Genomic DNA, 14,027 nt, shown 5'->3' with positions numbered 1-14,027 from the left:
GTGGCTTGGGTACCTCTTAGAGCAGCCGTGTCTGGACTCACACCAAGTCCATCTTTGATTGTGGCAGAGTCGAGCCTCTGCTGTCCCACCGGGAGATGGTCAGGTGGTTCTGTCGTGAACACCACACACACTCAAACTATCCAGTTGCTTGAACGTTTTATTTTCAAGTATAAAGGCTTTGTTGTCAAAGGGGGCCAGGGTCACAGGCAGTGGGAAGCGTCCGGAAAGCCCAGGTGGACGTGCGGGCCAGCTGGCTCCCAGGTGCCACAGCCAGTCCGGGGGTGCCCTGTCTGTGCCCAGGACCCGCTGCTGGATGCCAAGAGGCCGAGGTAGCTGTGAGAGGAGCTGGATGTGGGGTGGAGGGTGTGGGCTCACATGACCGCACAACACTGGCACGTCTTTTGCTTGGGGCCGCTTGCCTCTTCACCCTCTGGAGGGGCAGATGGCTCGGGCTGCCGCGCAGGTGCATAGGTGGGCACGGGCCGGGCCCTAGGGTTGGCCCTGGGCCCTTCTGCCTGAAGCAGTGGCTGGCACTCGGCAGGCTGCTCTGGAGCTGGGGTCTCTGCCAGGAGCGGGGTGGGGTCCCCCGAGGGGCCCTGGCTCTCAACAGGGGTTCGGGGCCTTACAGATTCCTCCTCCAGGGAGCCTTCCTGCTTCTCCTGGGGCTGTGGTTCTTCCTTTTCTGGCCTTGAGTCTTCCTTCGCCCCCAGGGAAGCCCCTGCGTCACTCACCTCCTCTGCCTGACATTCCTGTCCTCCCCCAGACTCTCCCTGCTCTTCTGGACTCAGATCTTCCATAACCGCTTCAGTCTTCTCTGCCTCCAGGGACTCCTCACCTCCTCCTTTCTCAGCCTCCAATGGAGTCTCACCTCCTCCTTTCTCAGCCTCCAATGGCTCCTCACCTCCTGTTCCCTCAGCCTCCAGTGGTGCCTCACCTCCTCTCTCAGCCTCCAGTGATGCCTCACCTCCTTTCTCTGCCTTCAGTGACTCACCTCCTCCTCTCTCGGCCTCCAGTGGCTTCTCACCTCCCATTTTCTGTGCCTCCAGTGATTCCTCACCTTCCTTTCTCTCCATCACCAACGGTTCTTCAGTTGCCTCTAGTTTCTCTTCATCTCCTTCCTGCTCCCCTCCCAATGGTTCCTCATGTTCCTCCTCGGCCTCTAGCCCTCTCTCACCTTTCTGCTCTACTGGCGGTGGCTCCTCGCCTCTTTCCCTCTCTGCCCTCCAAGGTCCCTCAACTGCCTTTCCTGGTGCTGCCAATCGTTCCTCAACTGCCTCCCTCTCCAGCCCCAGCTTCTCCTCATCCCCTCTCCTCTCTGGCTCCGGGGAGTCCTTGCTTCCTTCCCTTCCTGCTCCCTCCTGCTCTGCCCCCACCTTTCCCTCGCTCCTCCCTGCACCCACGGGTCCTTCTACTCTGCTGCTCCCTGCCTCCCAGGCCTCCTCCCCTCCCCACCTCTCGGCCCCCAGGGGACTCTCGGGGCCTCCCCCCCTTCCCCACACCCTTGGCCCTTCCAATCCCTCCACCACCAGCTCCTCCCACTCCTCGCTGAGGGTCACCTTCTCTACCCAAATGAAAGAGCCCTCCTCTCCTCCAGAGCCCCCTGGCCCATCACCATCAGGGCTGCCCCTGGGAACACCCTCCCCAGGAGCTGCCCCCTCTGGTCTCACCTGAAGGCTAGGTGAGCTGATCTGTGCAGGCTTCAGGCCCCTGCCCGCCTCCCCTGTGGCCTCTGAGTGGCTGCTCTCTGGCCCCCCCACCCCCTCCCAGACCACCTCCACGATGCCCCTGTCCTCCCTCACCCAGGATGGGCGCTCTGGGCAGCCAGCTTCCTGCCTGTCCCCAATGGCTTCCATCACCATCTCCTCTACCTTAGCCTCCAGCTCCGGGCCCGTGGCCTCCGTGGTACAGTCCTCTGTGGCCCTCAGCCTCTCCCATACCACCTTCACCACACCCCCTTTGGCCTCACCCACGCCCCCCTCGGAGGCTGCCAGCCCCTGGCGAGGCTCCTGCTCTGGAGGGAGGCTGGGTCCAGGGCAGGGGCCATTGGCTTCTGAGGAGGCCCCTGCTGCCCCAGGGGACAGCCTCAAGGCTGGAGGAGCCCTGCCGGTCTCATCTCTGGGCTCAGAGGGGGCCTCTGGGGATGCGTCCACCAGTCCGGCTGGTAGGGAGGCTCTCTTGTTCAGATCAGCGTAGTCTTGGGGAGTCAGAGGAGGAAAGGAGAGGAAACGGGGCGACAGAGTGAGATTCTGGCCCCCCACATTCAGGGCCCTCTTCTTGGGACCCTCCAGACCCGGAGTACAAACACCCACCTGTGGGATCTGTCTCCACGGTCGGCTGGGAGAATGGCCGGTGACCCTGCAGGGATAGCAGAAACAAGGTCAGGCCAGCCGGTGTCTCCACCTCCAGCCTCCCTGCACGTGGGTACCCTCCCTGCTCAAACACCCTCAGTGCCCCCCCCCCATCATGTTCAGGACCAAAACCTCAGCCTTCTTCACCTACCGCCCTCTGCTCTGCCCATAGTAGCTGCTTAATCGATACCATGTCCACGAGCCAATAGCTCTGTACTGGGGACCTACTCTGTCAGCTACTGAGGTTGCTGTGGCCAAGGGACACTTACTTTGGCTGTGGGAACCTAACATTCCAGGAGGGTGACGTATAAACAGAAACACAAAGAAATACGTAACAGTAAAGGAGTGACAAAGACTATGGCAAAAAAAAACCAAAAAAAACAAAAAGCAGGAGGAGGGGCTAGAGAGTGCCTGGGAGGTGGTGGGGGGCAGGAGGGCCTCTCAAGGAAGTGACACTGAACAGAGACCTGAAGGGTAGGAAGAGCTGGCCTTGAGTCCAGAGGTAGGTATGGGCATTGCAGGCAAAGGGGAAAGTGTAAGAGCCCTGGGGCCACGATGAGCTACACAAGTTCAAGGACTGGAAAAGAGGATCAGTGTAGCTGGAGTGGAGGGAGGGAAGAGTATGAAAGTAGGCTCAGGGAGGGGAGCAGGGGACAGCCAAGCCCCAGGGATCTCTTCCTCACAGTTCTCTGATCTTATCCTCTTTCCAGCCTCTGGGCCTTTACGTAGGCTGTTTTCCTCCGCCTGGAATTCCCTTTCCACTCTTTCCTGGTTCCTGCCCAGATCCCATATAGATGGCACCATCTCCAGGAAGACTTCACCCCCAACCTCACTCAGGTGATCTCTCTATGCTCCTTCTCTGCCCAGGGCTCCCCGATCACAGACTTGTTCTTGGAGGGTGAGCTCCCCTGAGCCAGGAATCATGCCTTGCATGCTCTGTGCCTCTCTAGCAAAGAACTCCTGGCCTATACTAAAAATCCACATCCATTAACAGGTCTCCTCTCCCTCTGTGCTCTGCAATGGGCACCTGGGAGCTAAGATAACACATCGGGGAGAACAGGGGACCGCGGAAAAGCTGCACCTCACTGTGGCCAGGCACAAATGTTGCCAGATCTTCAGACTTCAGGGGCAACCCAGAGAGCCAGATTTTAATGTGAAGTTGTCCTGGTTATCAAGAAGCCTGTGTGTTGGCGTAGCATGTACATTATATCATAATAAAGGTGCCACTGAGACAAAAACCCATGTGGAAACCCCAGATCACAAAAACATCTCGTAGTGCTCGGTTCCCTGCTTTGAGGCCTAATTCCAAGAGCACTCCCTCACACTTCCCCAGCACATTCCTCTCTCTGGCCATATTAGCAATCATGTATCAAAACTCTTCCTCATGCTTGTTTCTAGCTGGAACAAGGAAAGGGACTTGTCCAAGACCACAGAGCAAAGAAATAGCAGGACTCAGTGGTTAAACTGCACTTGGAGAAATCCTGTCTTTGTCCCTTCAGGCCGCCTCCCTCCCACCCCCCACTGGCTCTCTGAGCTCCTCACCTGTCTGCGCCAGGTGGGCCTGCCTGAAGACTTGTGCTGGGCACCTGTGGATGCACTTTGCAACAGCTGCAGCTGGGATTGGAGTCTGAGGAAGAGAGGAGGCTGCTGGGAGCCAGGCCCCCAGGCTCAATGCCCTCCCCCACCCCAGGCCCCCTTCAATTTCCCACTTCCCTGGAGTGGACCTGGGGACCTGGCCTAGCCAGGCTGGCAAAGCCAGCAGGCAGGGACCCAACTCACGTGAACAAGCTGTCTTCCAAGTTCCGGATTCGAGCCTGAGCCTGGCCCTCAGGTGACTGGGGGTCCTCCTGCTGCTCCGGCCCCTCAGCGGCCCCGTCCATTAGCCAGCGCTCCCGGAGAGACTTCCTCTGGGCACGGGAAGGTAGCTCTGGATGTGCATACTGACCACCCCACCCCATGGAGGGTCCCCTCCTAATCCCCTAGGCTGGGAAGATTTCTTATTGCCCAAAGCCACCCGAAGGGGACAGACATTTCTCCTGCAGGTTGGGATATGATACATGCCCTCATTGTGTTCCCCCAATACTGCCAGGGGGTCCAGACACCCCATTACCAGCCCATAGCTCTAACAGCCTGGAACAAAACACCCATCATCTCCCCACCCCTTCCAGAACGGGATAGGCACCCTCGAAGGTGAAATCGATGTCTCTATTGGCCTCTCCCCGCCGGAAAGCTGGGCAAACATCTTCACTGTCCCCATACTCTTTCCAAAGGTGGTACAAATGTCCCCATCACCACCATCATCACCACCTCCACCACCACCCACTCTCCCAAGGAGAGGAAAATCGCCCCCCCCAGCGGGAACCCATGCCCCCAGCCTCCCTCCAAATTGGACAATGGTCCAACGGTCCTGTGGTTCCCCCCAAACCGGCTCTCGTTGACACCCCCACTTGATTGCCCAGGCCGGGCAGACGCCCCCGGCCGCGCCCCACCTTGAGCCGCTCCACGCGCAGTTTCTCCTCCTCCAGCTCCCGGCGCGCGGCGCGGATCTCCTCCTGCAGCCGCCGCTTCTCCTGCGCACAGAGGACCCGGAGCTGCCCGAGGGCCGGGCGGGGCCGCCGCCTCCCCTCCTCCGCGGGGGCTCCCGGGGCTCCCGGGGCTGCGAGCCGGGCAGGGCGGCGGAGCGCACGTCGGGGCCCCGGGCGGGGAGGGGGCGGCGGAGGCGCTGACTCAGCAGCGGGCGGGGGCGGGGCGGCGGGGGCGGCGGGGGCGGGGCCGGCCGCGCCCGGGAGGCTGCGGAGGCCTCGCCCCAGCCGCGTGGGGGTCCGGGCAAGGGTGGGGGGCGGGGCCTTGGAGGGGGGATCCGCAAGGGGGACAGAGCTGGGGGCGTCTGAGATATGGGGTTACAGAGAGGGGATTCAGAGACAAGGGGTCCAGATATGGACATCAGATGGGGGGGGGGTCCGGAGAGGTGCCGTCGTGGGCGTCTGGAGAGCCTGGGGCGTGGAGATGAGGGTCCGGAGAGACGGAGGTGCAGAAGCCGAGGGCCGAGCGATGGGAGTTAGTGAGATGGGGGGTTCAGAGGGATGGGGTACAGATGTGGGGGTCAGGAGGATGGGGGTTCAGAGAGACCAGGGTGCAGAGATGGGATCCAGAAAGATGGGAGTGAAAGAAGCGGGAGATGAGAGACATAGGGGTGTTCACGGAGTGAGATGAGGATCCGGAGATGGGGGTCTGAGAGATGGGGTTCACACATAGGATGTTTGGGAGACCGGGTTCAAGAACAGAGCATCGGATGTGGATTCTGGGAGTGCGGAGTACACAGGCGCGCCTTTCCGGGGGTAGTGGTGACCAGACGGAGGAACTGGGGAGCAGAGGGCCCTGAGGATTTGGGTGGGGCGCCCCGGGCAAAGCTGCAGCTGAGGCTGCTGCCCGCCCCCCACTCCCCCCCCCCATTTCATAGCGTTAGGCCTGCTCCCCAGATTGAAAAAGAGGCGAAGAAGAGCCCAAAGGCGAGACTAGGAGCGCCCAGGACGCCGGGCGGAGCGCGCTGGGAGGACTTCACTTACAGCGATGACCTCTAGCCGCTGCCGGTAGAGGGAGCTCTCGGCCATGGGCCTGTGGGGGAGAGGGCAGAGACTGCGGAGGGGGTCTCCTAGCGCCCGGACCCTGCCTCAGGCCACCTCCTGAATGCCCCTCTCTGAGCCAAGATCCCTGAGCTGCTAGGAAACCAACCAAAGCCCAGCATTTTCCTCCATTTCTCCTTTGCAGCTGAAGGAAGTTGGGGTAGAGGGCCCAGGACCTGGGGAGGCGGGGTGCGGGGCAGGGAGAGAAGAGACCATGACAAGTTGCTCTAAAGCCCTTCCTGGGCCTGACATCACCTCTGTGAGCCTCAGTTTCCTCATCTGTAAAGTGGGCTGGGAGAGCTTGATCCTCACCTTGCAGAGAGGTGCCCTTGCAAGGAAAATATCCATGCAGGAAAAAAATAGGACATAGTGATCCAAAAACAGTAGTGTCATTTATTATTATTATTTTCAAAGATTTTATTTATTTATTCATGAGAGACACAGAGAGAGAGAGAGATAGAGATCTAGGCAGAGGGAGAAGCAGGCTCCATGCAGGGAGCCTGATGTGGGCCTTGATCCCAGGACCCAGGGATCAAACCCTGAGCCGAAGGCAGATGCTCAACCGCTGAGTCACCCAAGCATCTCAGTGTCATTGATTATTAATAACTTTAGTAATTCCTATAGTTAATAATGTTTATGGTTAATTATAAGAACCAGGGGATCCCTGGGTGGCTCAGCGGTTTGGCACCTGCCTTTGGCCCAGGGCACGATCCTGGAGTCTCGGGATCGAGTCCCATGTCAGGCTCCCAGCATGGAGCCTGCTTCTCCCTCCTCCTGTGTCTCTGCCCCTCTCTCTCTCTCTCTCTCTCTATGTCTATCATAAATAAATAAATAAATAAATAAATAAATAAATAAATAAATCTTTTAAAAAATTATAAGAACCATTCCCAAGCTGTCCTACAGACACTCTCCAATCCTGCCAGGCCCCTAACATGCTGTGTCTCTTTCCAATTCCACACTCTCTCTGGACCTAAGGCACTGGGGGATGGGAGAGTGTGGGGACAGAAGTGTCCATCCCACAATGGACACATGCCGTTGCCATGGAAACTCTGGAGCTACCTGTCAACTTCTCTCCCTGGGAGCAAAGGTACTAGGTCATGTAGCCTAGCATTGGACTCTGAGCTGGGAGGAGGCAGAGGGGTCTTGCTGTTTAAGGTTTAACTCAAGATTCCCCCCATCTTGGATATCCTCGCAGCACCCCAGGATCCCTGCTTCCCAGCCTACAGCACCACCCCTTCTGGGCTTCCTTAGGGGACAGTCATTGTCACATGAACCTATCATCACAGATGTGCACTGAGTGCCCACTATGTACAGGTGCTTCATGGGCCAGTATCTAGAAGGATGTATCTATTTGCTTGCTGTCCCTGACACTTAGCCCAGGGAGGGCATAGGGCAAGCCCTCCAACATTTATTAATTTGAGCACTAACTCTATTGGGTGAGCATTAGCCTCATTGCCCAGACTCTGCTGGGGCCTCACAGACCTTCCCTGGCCACTCCATAAAGACATAATAATGCAGTGCTTACTATCTATAGTGCTCTAAGTGCTCTACACGGCTTCCGCTACGCTCTCACAGCCACCTCTGCCTCTCCCTCCCGGCCCTGAACTTGAGACACTGTAGTCCACTATTTGCTGAGTTGATGGAATAAAGTCAGCCAACCATTATCAGCCATTGCATACCATGTGCCAGGCCCTGTTAAATGCTTTGCCTATGGTAACTCATTTAATCTTCCCAATGACCCTGGGAGGCAAGTAGTACTGTCCCTACTTTATGGATGGAGAAAATGAGGCTCCTAGAAGTGGTGAAAAGACTCATCTAAGGTCACTGAGTCAGGAGATCAGAACTCAGGACTCTCAGGCCCAATATACTGGGAACACCACGGGGAAGAAGGGAGTCCAGGCACCCTTTTCTTGGCATCCGGGAGGCCAGAGATCAGCCTGGGGGACCGATTTCAGCTGGGCCAGGGTGCTGAAGTCATGTTCTGCAAGGTGTCCCAAAGGAAGCTAAGATGCCTGCTAATGAGTTTCCCCTTGGGGGAGGGCTAAAGTCCCTCCTCTGCTGTCCCATTCCCAAGATGTAATCTCCCTGCCTCTTCCTTGCTGGGGGGGGAGGGGGGGGGAGGGGATCGGGTTCCCATTGCTAGGCAACCAGGTTTGTAGTTGGTGAATAATGCAACAGGGACCCAAAAGAGTGAGGAACCAAATTGGGGTCCCTGGCGGGGGGGGACTCTTCTTTCTCCAGAACTCTTTACAAACCTCTGGAGCCCCTCCATCCTCTTCCTTTGAAATGCCCTCAAACTTTGAATATTAAAATCCCCTGTACACTCTGTTTGATACTGTTTATTTTCAACTCTGCAAGAACGGTGTTAGTGGCCATGGCCTGTTGTCACCAGGAACAGTTGGTGGCCATTTCATTAAAGTGGGTGATGGTTCCGATTTTGCCATCATCTTGCCCAGTTTGGGAGCTCTTAACTTTTTCTGTTGTATCTCAAGCACTTCTTCTCACCCTGGACACTGGGGGGTGTTTCTAGAGGCAAAGCGCAGGGAGCAAGGGACCCTGGCCTTTCCGGCTCCCCACCCAGTCACAATCCCACCCCCAGGCTGGACTTTGAGCTTGAAGCCTGCCCCACTGCCCTACAGAATATCCCCGAAAAAAGGAGGTGAGGGTCTGCGTCTACCCCCTGACTCTCTGGGGAAAGGGACATGAAGAGCCTGCAGGATTGGCTGCCGACCTCTTTCCATTCCCCCAGTCCCCTTAGGAGAGGCCAGCTGGGGCTCTCACCCCTGCAGAAAGGCCAGTGACCTCCGAGCCCCTCCCAGGCCCTGCCCACCAGCCCCCCCACCCCCCGGATACTTACATGGGTGCGGCCAGAGACCACATCTGGCTCTGCAGGGCCATCTCTGTCCAGAAGCCCACCTTCAGGTCTTGAAGGTGCCCAGGAGGCTGTGACTTGGCTGGTGGGAAGGGGGGTGCTGCAGGAGGGCACCGGGAGAGCTGGTCCAGCTGGTTTGGGCCAGGAGGCAGGAGGCAGAGCACGAGGAGCAGCAGCAAGGGGGGCTGGGGGCTGGCGGGCACTTCTGGGGAGGTACTATCAGCTGTCCTGATAAATTATTTACCAGCCACTGGCCTCGTTGCTGCACTTGGCTGCCTCGCAGCAAACACACTCTCACATGCATGGTGCAGTGTGTGGGCGGGAATGGTGAGTCGCTGACCGCCCTCCAGGGAACGGCACCCGCACTTGGCACCGCAGATGCCTCAAGTCCAGTAGCCCACCAAGGTCACCAACATGTGACCGTCGTGGCACATCACACGCTTGGGGTATTCTTACATACTACTGCCCTCCCTCCTTGGACCCTGGCTCTGGGGCAGGGAGGGAGGGACTGATCCAGCTAAGGGATCCTGGAGACCAGAGGCTGAGTACCACGTGAACCAGGAGGCCTGGCCCCTGGGTAACTGTGGATGACTTGCCCCAAGGTTTCTAGGCCTTGGTTTGCCCTTTTGTGAAATGGGAGAATCAGATCAAGTGGCCTCCAGGACCCTGACACCCCTTAGATGCTATAACAGGGGTGGGGCAGTGTTGAGGAAGGTCCAGAGAACTTCCTACCCAAATCTTGAGGGTCCCTGTTAAAGCCGCCCAGTCCTGTTCTTAAAGGGCCAGCACCCCATTTCTCAGGTACCAGCATGCCTCATTTACCCTTTGCCATTTGGGGAAATCACCTCCTATCTTCCAGGCTCATCTCCCACAGTCCCCACCTTCCCCCAGTGCAGTCCTGGTCATGCTGCACAATTTGACATGAGCCTCAGTGAGAAGGAATGTTGCCCTCAGCCCCCTGCCCTAAAGGACACACTCCAGCTAGGACACTCCCCATGTGACAGAGGGAAAGTGCCTCCCTAACTCCTCCCTTCTCTATTAGGTCCTACCTACTCAGTATACTCAGACTTCAGAATTCCCTGCCCACATGGTCCTGAGCTCAAGATAAGGCCTATGTACCTCCTGAATGCAGACCTTGCAGCCAGGGTGTGCCTCACCCCACGATCTCCAGCCTGAGAAGCGGTCAAGGGCAGCTATGGGCAGAGGGGTGAGAATAAAGCTTGGACACATGGCACAGGGTCCCCAGGTACAGGCACAAGGCTCTCTGCTATGCAGGAGAGAGATGAAGTTGGGAAGTAAAGGGGGCCAGGCTGAGAGCTGGGGTTTCCCTGGGTCCCACATTCTTATACAAGACTCCTAGGGACTCAAAATGTTTTCATTTGAACCTGGCCTTCTAAGTCATCCTGAAAGTACATTTGCCATGACAGGAGAGAACATATTTTTTTTATTATTAGTTTTTAATTGTGGTAAAATACACATAAAATTTACCATTAGTGGCATTTAACACATTCACAGTATTGTGCAACCATCACCTCTGTCTGGAGCCAGAATATCTCCATCACCCCGAAAGGAGACCCCATGTCCATCACAATCACTTCTAATTCCCTCTCCCCCAGCCCCTGGCAACCACCAATCTGTCCCTGTAGATTTACCTATTCCACACATTTCATATAAATGGAATCATAGGAATGCCTGGGTGGTTCAGTTGGTGGAGTGTCTGCCTTTGGCTCAGGTCATAATCTCAGGGTCCTAGGATCTAGCCGCATGTGGGGCTCCCTGCTCAATGGGAAGCCAGCCTGCTTCTCCCTCTCCCCCATCCCCTGCTCGTGCTCTTTCTCAAATAAATAAATATAAAATCTTAAATAAATAAATGGAATTATATACTATGTGGTCTTTTGTATGTCTGACTTCTTTCATTCAGCGTAAGGTTCTTTTAAGATTTATTTGAGACTGAGCCATGTGAGTGAGAGTACAAGCAGGGGGAGGGGTAGGACAGGGAGAAGCAGACTCCCTGCTGAGCAGGGAGGTGGTGGGGCTCATTCCCAGGACCCCAGGATGATGGGGCTCATTCCCAGGACCCTGGGATCACGACCTGAGCTGAAGACCGATGCTCAACAGACTGAGCTACCCAGGCGCCCCAACTCAGCATGTTTTTAAGATCCATCCACAATGTAGTGTTGTGTCAGTATTTTACTCTTTTTATGGCTGAATAATGTTCCTTTTTTTCCCTAAGATTTTATTTATTTTTCTTTTTTAGATTTTATTTTTTTTTTAAGTAATCTCTATACTCAATGTGGGGCTCGAACTCACAATCCTGAGATCAAGATTGCATGCTCTACCCACTGGACCAACCAGGCACCTCTGAATGATATTCCATTGTATGGATCTACCACATTTTGTTTATCTATTCATGTGTTGATGGACATTTGGGTTGTTTATACCTTTTGGAGGAGAGAATGTATTTTTTTAAAAGATTTATTTATTTATTTTAGAGAGTGCTGTGAGAGCCCAACCAAGAGGGGCAGAGGGAGAGGGAAAGAGAATCCCAAGCAGGCTCCACACTGAGCATAGAGGCTAATGTGGGGCTCGATCTCACAACTCTGAGATCAGGACTTGAGCCAAGATCGAGTCGGAGGCTCAACCAACTGTGGCACCCAGGCAGCCTGAGAATATATTTTATTTAATTGTTTATAGTTTGATTTTATAACTGTTAAATATTTAGATGTATGGTATGTGGGCTTCCCTTTGTATTCTTGTCCTGTGTGCCACATTGAGGCAAGACTGTTCTATTTTCGTTTTAAGATTTTATTTATTTTTTCATGAGACTCACAGAGAGAGGCAGAGACACAGGCAGAGGGAGAAGCAGGCTCCATGCACGGAGCCCAACATGGGACTTGATCCAGGACACCAGGATCACACCCTAGGTAGAAGGCAGACGCCAAACTGCTGAGCCACCCAGGGATCCCAAGACTGTTCTATTTATAATTGTCTCTGTCTCCCAAACTCAATTGCACCTGATTTGTTTCTTTCTTCTCAGCACTGGGGTAGGCACCTAGTATCATTAAATAATTCTTAAGCAACTGTTATGTGCCAGGCACTGTTCTAGGCATGGGGTAGTTGAGTCTAGGGGTGACCAAACAGAAAATGGTATAAGGCAGCTCACTTTTGGTGGTAGTGAGGAGAGAGATAATATACAGATAAAGGCAATTAGTGATGACTCCTGTATAGGGTGAGTTACAGCCGATAGTAGGGTTAGGGTTATGGGGAAGGACTGTGTGTGATGCAGGCTGGGTGACCAGGGACTATTTGTCTAAAAAAGTGATATTTAAGTCAAAACCTGCATAGCAGAAGCCAGCCTTGTGATGAGTCATTCCAAGCAGAGAAAAAGGCAAGTAAGTGCAAAGGGCCTGAGGCAGGAGTGAACTTGGCAGGTCTGAGGGGAGAGAATGGAGGAGTGACAAGAGAGTGTCAAGATGAGATCTGAGAAATGGGCAGGGCCTTCTGTTCTGGGTCAGAGTAGGGAATTTGGATTTTTTTTTTTTTTTCTGAGTGTGGTGGGAACCACTGGAGGACAGTGAAGTGGCTGGGATGAGGGTTGAGAGAAGTGGACATGTTCAGAATATGTTTTGGAGGCAGAGCCTACAGATCCAACAGCAATCCAATATATGGCTGGATTGGAGCAGGGCCGAGAGAGAAGTTGAGGTAGATTCCCAGGTATGGGGCATGAAAAACAGAATAGATAAGTTTCCATACATAGTGAGGAGGAGTAGAGCTGGGGGGATCCGAGAGCTCAGTTTTTATTTTTTTAAAGATTTTATTAATGTATTCATGAGAGGCAGAGACACAGGCAGAGGGAGAAGCAGGCTCCCCACGGGGAGCCCAACTTGAGAGAGAGCTGCTTTTAAAGTGTCCAGTTTGACCTATTTGCTACACTCAAGAGTGTTGGAGAGGAGTCTACAACCCAAAGGAGAAGTGCAAGATGATAAATCTGAGACACCAGCACAGAGATGGTGTTTAAAGTAAGGTTGGAAAAAATAAATAAATAAATAAATAAAGTAAGGTTGGAATTGGTCAGGGGCTCAGTGCTGGCAGGAGAGATTGTGTCCCCAAACCGAGTAACTGATGAGAACTTAATACAGGGATGCCTGGCTGGCTCAGTGCTTGAACATCTGCCTTTGGCTCAGGGCGTGATCCCCGGAAGTCCTGGGATGGAGTCCTGCATCAGGCTCCTCACAGGGAGCCTGCTTCTCCCTCTGCCTACATCTCTGCCTCTGTGTGTGTGTCTCTCATGAATAAATAAATACAATATTTTTTTTAAAGTTGATTTATAAAGGTGTCAGGAGGTGTTCCTGGCTGGCTCAGTCAGAGAAGTGTGCAACTCCTGATCTCAGAGTTGTGAGTTTGAGCCCCACATTGGGTGTGGAGATTACTAAAATAAATAAACTTAAAAAAAAAAAAAAAAGACACTCTGGGTTAGCAGCAGTACAGGGGGATGGGGGGTGGTGGTGCTGTTTCCATGCCTTGACCTTGAGACAGGTGTGTAGAGTGGCACCAGCAGCGGAGGGACACAGGCTGGCAGTGTGGGTCAGAGGGGGCTTAGCATAAACCTGCTGACCTCACTCCCTTCTCTCTCATCAGCCAAACCCACGGAAGCAGGAGAAAAAGGAAGCCTGTTGCTGCAGGTGAAACAGAAGCCTGAGAAGTACCTGGGAGGGTCGGAAGGGAACCAGGCGAAGATGGTGCCCCCGGAGACCGAGAAGCTAACGGAGAGGCAGTCAGGGAGGAATCAGTGACTGGGTCTGACAGATGAAGTCCCTCAGTGTCCTTGGACGGAAAGGGCTCAGTGGCGCGGTGGCACCAGGAGCCTTGTTGGCACCACCCAGCAGGAACAGGAAGTGAGGCTGTGTAGCCCCCCCCTTCTCTAGGTAACTATATCTCTCTTCCTGGTCACCCCAGAATGGTGGAGTGAGGCCAGAGGGCAGACTCCGGCCACGATCTGCCGCCCGCTGCGGGGAGCTTCTCCGTGCCGCGAGCCCGGGTACCTCTGCGGGCCTTTCCAGCCGCCTGGGTCCCAGGGTGACCGCCTTTCGGTCGCAGCCGCTCCGCTAGGCCCGGGCGCGCTGTGTCCGTCCCTCCCTCTCCCCTCAATCTGGACGTGCACTTGGCCGCGGACGCCAGGCGGCC

General features: G+C 55.0%; 1 protein-coding gene across 3 annotated transcripts; it reads right to left on the bottom strand.

The window, feature by feature from the left end:
* Window positions 1–139: 139 nt before the first annotated feature.
* On the bottom strand, window positions 140–13,681 carry PALM3 (paralemmin 3). Of its 3 annotated transcripts, none has more exons than XM_025983480.2 (8): window positions 13,550–13,681; window positions 8,829–8,943; window positions 5,915–5,963; window positions 4,838–4,918; window positions 4,128–4,255; window positions 3,891–3,975; window positions 2,310–2,355; window positions 140–2,194 (listed from the first exon to the last, which is right to left on the bottom strand). In XM_025983480.2, exons 2-8 carry the CDS (start codon window positions 8,867–8,869, stop codon window positions 372–374), a joined length of 2,253 nt encoding a protein of 750 aa, XP_025839265.2. In that variant the 5' UTR covers window positions 8,870–8,943; window positions 13,550–13,681; the 3' UTR covers window positions 140–371. The 3 variants fall into 3 exon arrangements, with proteins under 3 accessions (XP_025839265.2, XP_072577529.1, XP_072577530.1); XM_072721428.1 differs by having other exon boundaries at window positions 8,829–9,071; window positions 13,550–13,673; XM_072721429.1 differs by lacking the exons at window positions 5,915–5,963; window positions 8,829–8,943; window positions 13,550–13,681 and having other exon boundaries at window positions 4,128–4,253; window positions 4,838–4,917.
* Between the last annotated feature and the right edge of the window lie 346 nt (window positions 13,682–14,027).

The sequence above is a fragment of the Vulpes vulpes genome, chromosome 9, assembly GCF_048418805.1.
Source record: "Vulpes vulpes isolate BD-2025 chromosome 9, VulVul3, whole genome shotgun sequence".
NCBI classification, from domain to species: Eukaryota; Metazoa; Chordata; class Mammalia; order Carnivora; family Canidae; genus Vulpes; species Vulpes vulpes.
This window is presented reverse-complemented; position numbering and strand designations above follow the sequence as displayed.